Consider the following 8311-nt stretch of genomic DNA (forward strand, 5'->3'; position numbering starts at 1 on the left):
CCCACCGCTTTCACCACTGCTGCCATATAGATAGATTGAGGTTTTTCAAAATTGATCCTTGAAATTAAATGATCAAGTTGAACATAATATACCCGCAAATATGATGAGTGGTCTACCAACATACAAAATATGCAATATTTTCTTAAAGTTCTCACTAAGTAAAATTTGAGTTCCAACTTCAATTTGGAATTTAGATTATCTAAATTCAAAATAGATGAACTTTTTTTTTTCTAGCCTCTCAACTTAAGAAAAATTAAGAGAGTATCAATGGCGGACCCCTTCGATTTGTTCTCTTGTATTTTATGTCTTCAGAAGAAAAGAAATATATAAACCCATCAATACAAACTTAAAACAAACTAGCATTTACTTAAATGGATGTGACAATATCACACCTCCACTAAGGCGAAAAATTCGGGGTGCGAGATAAAACACACACGCACATGGATGTTACATAGGAAAACTAAATGAGTACATAGATTAACCATAAATAGTCAAATACATAGTTCAAATACGCCAAACATAAGTCATAACATAGGTTCCATAGCATTCAAGTACAAATACAAGATAAGTTCCCACGTAAGGGAAACGATTAGGCATAATGCCAACTAGCACATAGAAAAGAATGCAAACTCCAAATCCTAAGCCTGAAGTCTGCTACGAGTCTCATGCTACCATTCCTACCCACGATTTGCTTGATTACCTGAAAGGATACTTAAAAGCGTCAACACAATGATTGGTGAGTTCGTAAGTTTAATAGTAAGCATTTCGTATCAAAACATGCTTTTAAGAATACACACAACAACGTTCGATTATAGACTTACTTTAGATACAATAAGTACATACAGCTTGAAATCCAATACGTCTCAAGGCCATTTGGTTAACCAGGCAGTGGTAGAACATACAAGGATAGGCACAAAGCACTATTGACCACTTAAAGCACACACAGGGATATGCACAAGGCATTATCGATAAAGCACACACAGGGATAGGCACACAGCACTATCGATAAAGCACGCACAGGGATAGGCACACGACACTATCGATAAAGCACACACACGGTATCAAGCAGTACAGTCTATACTCGTCATGGTAAAAGAGTGTCCGTAATGTAATCGTAAATGTAATCCAATGTATGAAATCATAAGTGTATTTGAAATATGTAACCATAAGTGTATCCAAAATAGATAGTCATAAAACACCATATACGTTTTATCAGAAAAACATTTTGTATCCTTTCAGCCCCATGAAAACATATGAAAAAGGGACTACGAAGCTCACCTGATTGCCAGCAATAAGATCAAGCTACACAAGATATGCAGAAGCAGGTAATCGACACGTAATCAATATGTTTCAAGTTATCGCAATTAAGTATGTATTCATCATAAGAAGGCGTGCTCATAACGTGCCACCAAGTGTTAACTAAATTGTCCAAAAGCGTATTAGTTTGACTTTGACCACATTTTACAAGTTTGACCAAAGTTGACCAAGGCTGACCAAATCGAGGTAATAATCGAAGTCCGAGGCTCAATTGAATATTGGGGTCTTAAATTGAATTTAGGGTCTTATTTCACTAAAAGACAAAATTGAAATTGAGAGGCTAAATTTGAGAGGCTAGTAAATCTGGGGTAGTATTTGAAATACGAGGTCACATTTGAAATACAAGGTCACAAGCTGAAATACAAGGTCACATTTGAAATACGAGGTCACATTTGAAATACGAGGTCACAAACTGAAATACGAGGTCACATTTGAATTACGAGGTTACAAACTGAAATACAAGGTCACATTTGAAATACGAGGTCGCAAATGGAAATACGAGGTCACAAATCGACGGGGTCGCAAACTGGGTTGTTCTTCCCCAAAATTCATTCTAGAAAACCCTAATCGTTTCTTTCGATCTGAAAGGTGTTTTTAACATCGGATTGTACTTTTAGACTCCCTAATATGATGGGAAAACAATACTAAAGTCGGAAACTCAAAAACGGGCCTAAATCTTAAAGACCCATTTGAACAAAGTTTACAAAAATTGTATAAAAATCCTTTAATCTCAAGATTTTGTTAACGAAATCACATGAAACTTTGACAAAAGTTTTAGTGTATGATTCTAAACGTTTTGGACTTAAAAAGTTTAATAATTGGTGGATGTAGTGTATGTATTAAAAGAAAAACCAAAATTTACAAAAAAGAAGAGCATAAAAGGGTTTTGATTCTTACATCAAATCTGACCAAAATAGATGTTTGTAATGATGCTAGGAACGTAAAAACACTGTTATTAAAGTTAAAACTAATTAAGGTAAGGTTTGATTTCCATAATATTTGATGTTTATGAAGTAGTAAAATGGGGTAGTAATATGAGGTAGTAAAATTGGGGTAGGAAAGGTGTATATGTTTTTGCTAGGTGGCTAAGGTGGTGGAAAAGGAGTTTGTGTGAAGAATGAGAGTATTTATAGGTAGGGTAAGATAGGAAGGTTCCATGCTATGTCACCAAACTAGACAAAATTGCGATGCAGACAGGGAATACGAGGCTACAACCAAAATACGATGCCAAAGGTTTAATTACGAGGTCGTTTATGAAATATGATGTCGATTTTCAAATACGATGCCAACAACCAATTACGAGGTCGTATTTTCAAACTTAAATTTCTATTTTGACTCAAAAGTTTTTGTGATCAACTCACGGGTGTTACAAACAAAATGAGGTGATTGAGTGTTGCATGTCAAAAATGGCTTAAACAAATATGTCCGGCAAGTCATTTCAACAAAGACAATATGACAACATATTAGTTTATAGATCGAGTTGGTTTACTTATATTTAGATGGATATATATATATATATTGGGTATTTTAAGTTATATCAATGTCGTTTAGCAAGCCATAGTTTCACATTCAAGAAAATCTAACAGTTTGTTAGGACAAACGATTTTCCTTAAGGAGGTTTTGTTCCGGTACATCATCAATATACCGACTACCAATAATATTTGATAGTTCATTAGTAAAGTCTTTACAATTATAGAACTTGGGTGAAGGGGATATATGGAGTATTTTTAAAAGTTCTGGGTTTTATCCTAAGTATTGGGACAGTTTTATGTTAAAAGAAATAAAAATAGCGAAATACAATATAAAGGTACTTTTTATTCAAAAGAGAAATACATATATATACAAGACTACAAGAGTATATCTTTTGAGTAATGATATATCCTCCAAACAAATTCTTGTTAATATTCCGAATGATTTCTCTTTTTATTAAAAGTGATATATATATATGTAAATTTCCCTTTCCGATAAAACCATGCTCGTGCTAACATTGTTTTTAAGGGTATATATTAGAAAGATTAGTCATTTTTTTTTTTTTATTTTTATTTTCCCATGAGATCTACGTAAAGCTAGAAAACAAATTTCTCAATTTAATTGGAGAAAATTGCAATTCCGATGAAAAGGAAATGACGACATTTACAGAACCAACAAATGATAACTGAACTTCTAATAATTCATAAGTTTCATGTATTATTATAAAATGTACTAATCATGTAATCAAATATATTTCACAATCATATCAAATTATCAACTGTATTATGTCAACCAACTATACATGTGATCTCATCGTTCTAAACGTTCAATAATTGGGTAGTATATATTTATAAAAACATATATCTTTTTAGTCACCTACTTTATTTTCATTGATTAATAATCCATTGAACTCCACTAATAATAGTCTATTTTGTTAAAATTAGATGAATCAATAATAGTTCTTCCATCAAGAAACTACATGAAATATACGAGTAGTATGTAGTTGATTTAATTGACAAATGGTTATCAACCAATTGCGTGAAATTAAGTGATATCGTCAAGTCGTATACCATAGATTAAGACGGTGGGTCATAAGTCATAATTTGTCAAAGTCAAGTAAAAAAGTTATATCCTATATGTTTGTGTGAGAATACTGAGTCACTGGGTATTTTTTATGCTTAGTCACTGGGTATTTTTTATGCTTTATGTACCAAGATAGTATACTGTATCAGAGAGTTCTTAAAATGACAACTCAACTGATAACTCATTACCATAATTGACTGATATACATCGATTTTTAGCAGTATTAACAATTCAGGACAAGTCAACTGATAATTATACTGATAACTCATTACCATATTTGACTGATATACATTCAGTATTGACATTTCAGTTTCGTCTGATCATATTAAAGTTAATTTTTTCAACTGACACACCACTATAAACAATACTTCATCAATTTGTTTAGTAATAAGGTGGACCCAACAACTCGTTAAACACTCTTCGATTAAGCAACGGAAACAAACGATATCATAAATGACGGCTGCTAATGGGTGTCATTAAAATGACACACAACAGGTAGCAACTAATAATATGCTCGGGTAGCGATCTTATTTATATATATATATATATATATTGAATGAGAGGTGATATTTGTATCATTATTTTCGGTGAACATAACACAAAGTATAAATATTACTGTTATTGTACAAACCACATTTAAAATATCAAAATTAAAAAAAATATACTAATATCACTTTCCAATAACCAATATTGCCCTTCCAAAAACTATCATGTTAGTAAAAACACATAGATAAAACTTTTTTGTGTTGTAGTGCTTACTGGATACATATCCCAGGTGAAGAGGGTCCTACTTGGCTTTCTTTTGACTCCAATTGGATCTTTCTTAAGCTCCCCCTTCTATATATACACCTTCCTAATAGACCAACATAATCACTCATTCCAAATCATTAATCCTTTCTTATCATTTCCTCCAAATCACTTCCAAATCTTCTCCTACTACATTACTAATAATATTATCTTTAATTCTCTTAAATCATTTGTAAAAATCAAAACGGAAAAAACATGTTGTCAACAAAGGTAACATGCAACTCTCATGGACAGGATTCCTCGTATTTCCTTGGATGGGAAGAGTACGAGAAGAATCCCTACGACGAGATTAAGAATCCAAATGGTATCATCCAAATGGGACTAGCCGAGAATCAACTTTCTTTCGATCTTCTTGAATCATGGCTAGAAAACAATCCACAACCCGCCGCTTTCAAAAACGACAATAATCAATCCATCTTTAGAGAACTTGCTCTCTTTCAAGATTACCATGGTCTTCCTGCCTTCAAGAATGTAAGCATATATTCATTTATATAATTATAATTCTCAATTAAATTATATATACATCATGCTCTATTTTTAACTTTATATATGACTAATTAGTATATGTACATTTGTTTTTACAGGCTCTAGTTAGTTTCATGTCGGAAATACGCGGAAACACGGTCACTTTCAACCCGAACAACCTTGTACTAACCGCAGGAGCAACCTCTGCCAATGAAACACTAATGTTCTGTCTTGCTAATCCTGGCGATGCGTTTCTCATACCAACGCCATATTATCCAGGGTAAGTTGATGTTTCTACATTATGGAACGTGGTAGCAAGGTCACTCTGTCACTTTCAGAACTGTATCTGATCTAACAAATTATGTCAAATTTTTGTAGGTTCGACAGAGATCTCAAATGGAGAACTGGAGCCGAAATAGTACCAATTCATTGCTCAAGCTTGAATGGTTTCAGAATTACCAAATCCGCCCTTGAAGAAGCTTACAAACAAGCAGAAAAACAAAACCTTAAAGTCAAGGGTGTTTTGGTCACAAACCCTTCTAACCCATTAGGAACTTCATTAAGCTTGCATGAGCTTGACCTTCTTGTCAACTTTATTTCTTCAAAAAACATCCACCTAATTAGCGACGAAATTTATTCCGGTACTGTCTTTAACTCTCCAAGCTTTACTAGCATCATGGAAGTCCTAAAAAACCGAAACCTTATGAACACCGAAATTTCCAAAAGAGTCCACATTGTGTATAGTCTCTCCAAAGATCTCGGACTCCCTGGTTTCAGAATTGGAGCAATTTACTCCAACGATGAGCTAGTTGTTTCCGCCGCAACAAAAATGTCAAGTTTTGGTTTAATCTCGTCACAAACACAACACTTGTTGTCGGAAATCCTTTCCGACAAAAAGTTTACCAAAACATATCTTTCTGAAAACCGAAGACGGTTGAAAGAAAGACATGAAATGCTAGTAAAGGGGCTACAAAAAGCCGGAATTAGATGTCTTCAAAGTAATGCCGGTTTATTTTGTTGGGTAGATATGAGACATGTTTTGAGTTCACAAACTTTCGAAGCCGAAATGGAGCTTTGGAAAAAGATCGTTTATGAAGTCGGGTTGAATATCTCACCCGGTTCATCATGCCATTGTAGTGAACCGGGTTGGTTTCGGGTTTGCTTTGCAAATATGTCCGAAAAAACCTTAGTTCATGCCATGCAACGTGTGACGTCATTTTTAGAGTCCATGGTTAAGCCAAATAGAGAAATTAGTCGTCATCAGCAGTTATTGAACAACAGACATTCAAGAAGAACCAAGTCACTACCCAAATGGGTTTTTGAACTATCGTTTAATCAAAGCGAAATCGTCGCAAATGAACGTTAGTGGATCGAGTGACGACGATAATTCTTCTTATAAACGTTCAATGAGGATGCAGTATAGTATACGTCTTATTGGATATACCGTTAGTGAAGTTATATATACAGTTAACTGGTGAACAACATATATACGTTTGATTATCTTTTTTTTTTTTTTTATACCTTTTTTTTCAATATATTTCATATATATTGAGGTTTTTTCGTACGTCGTCGTTTTTGATTTTTTTTTTTTTTTTTTTTTGTGTGTGTGTGGATTCTTAGTTGTTGAGAAGAAAATGCACTCAATCCTTATATATGGATTAGAAGTGACAAAAAGCATCGATTTCTTCACTTTTTAAAGTCATTGAGAGATCTTGATGTAACTTGTTAATTTCTTGAATTGTTCAAAATTAAGCGTTTGGTTATACCATACTTAATTGTTTCCAATTACTTATGCCATATTTGTGCTAGTTTCATTCAATTCAATTCAATATATTTCTTGATTTGTGATCTGTGATTTCTTTTGAGTAACTTTCGATAATAAATTGAGCGTCAATCATGTATATGTATATGTACGTAATTTTATAATTAAGAAAAAGTGAATATAAGGTTGTCTTACATCTAAGCTTAGCAGTGTAACACCTTAGATTATACAAAATTTTAATATTTTTTTATTAATATATAAATGTTTGGACCACATAAATTTTATGGATATAAAAACAATATGTGAGTGTTTTACACCTAATCTTAGATAAATAACAACCTTATATTACCATCCTCTTATAATTATTTATATATATATATATATGGTAAACTTTTCACTATATATAATAAAGTTATTTTGAGAACGTTTTTTTGCGAGAACCTTTGAAAACTTTTCAAATCAAGCCCAACCGATGATTGTTTTTTACATGAAAATTTTTTTTTGACTATTTTCTGAATAACTTAGGTGTAATTTTAAAGTTTATAATTGTGTGGAGGCTTTGATTATCATCTGTTATATAATTATGTGAAGATTTTCATTCTTGATCACATGTGCACCAAATATTGCTATGATCACATGTATACAAGTCGATCATATGTAATCATAACAATATTCGTGCACATGTGATCAAGAATCTAAATCTCCACATAATTGTATAACGGATGATAATCCATAACTCTACACAATTATAAACTTCAAAATTAAAGGTAAGTTATTCAGAAAACAATCAAAAAAATAAGTAATTGTACGTAGGAAGATAAATTGATGTTGATTGTTGAAAGAGTGCAAAAGAATATATTGGAGTTGTATATTGTTTGTGGGTATTTTTTTTAAAATAAGTAATTGTACGTGATAATAATAATAATTAATGTAAATGATTACCAAGGTAATATGAGTCACATTACATCATTATTGCGCATATGAAAAAGTGTATATTGTTTGTGGGTATTTTTTTAAAAATCTGGATTATCATAACGAATGGTCTAGCATACGTTATGAAAGTCTTAAGTTTGCAAGAATTATACAATTAACAACTAATGTAAATTATTTTGAGAATAAACAATAAAAAAGTAAATAAGTTTAATCATATGTATTATTAATTAAACAGTGAATACATGGCCGTATTTTTATAAGATAGAAATAATTGTTAAGTTTTTGACACACTAAAACTTAACAATGTTATAATGATGTAAAACACACACTAAATATAAACTGTGGAACACACCAACAAGACTACGGCTAGGTCAAGTGATGTCTTATATAGAGTGAGAGAAGTCATCACATGACAACCCATTAAAGATGTCTTATTGGTGTCTAAGACTGATTTACAGGTGTCTCTATCTTCTT

At 32.2% G+C, this 8311-nt stretch overlaps 1 protein-coding gene across 1 annotated transcript; it reads left to right on the forward strand.

Moving 5' to 3' along the window:
• Positions 1–4758: 4758 nt before the first annotated feature.
• LOC122578887 (1-aminocyclopropane-1-carboxylate synthase 3-like) lies at positions 4759–6706 on the forward strand. Its single transcript, XM_043750936.1, has 3 exons — positions 4759–5148; positions 5262–5422; positions 5521–6706. The coding sequence occupies exons 1-3, from the start codon at positions 4873–4875 to the stop codon at positions 6506–6508; spliced, it is 1425 nt and encodes a 474-aa protein (XP_043606871.1). The 5' UTR covers positions 4759–4872; the 3' UTR covers positions 6509–6706.
• Positions 6707–8311: the final 1605 nt, after the last annotated feature.

Source organism: Erigeron canadensis, chromosome 8 (genome assembly GCF_010389155.1).
Source record: "Erigeron canadensis isolate Cc75 chromosome 8, C_canadensis_v1, whole genome shotgun sequence".
Taxonomy (NCBI): Eukaryota; Viridiplantae; Streptophyta; class Magnoliopsida; order Asterales; family Asteraceae; genus Erigeron; species Erigeron canadensis.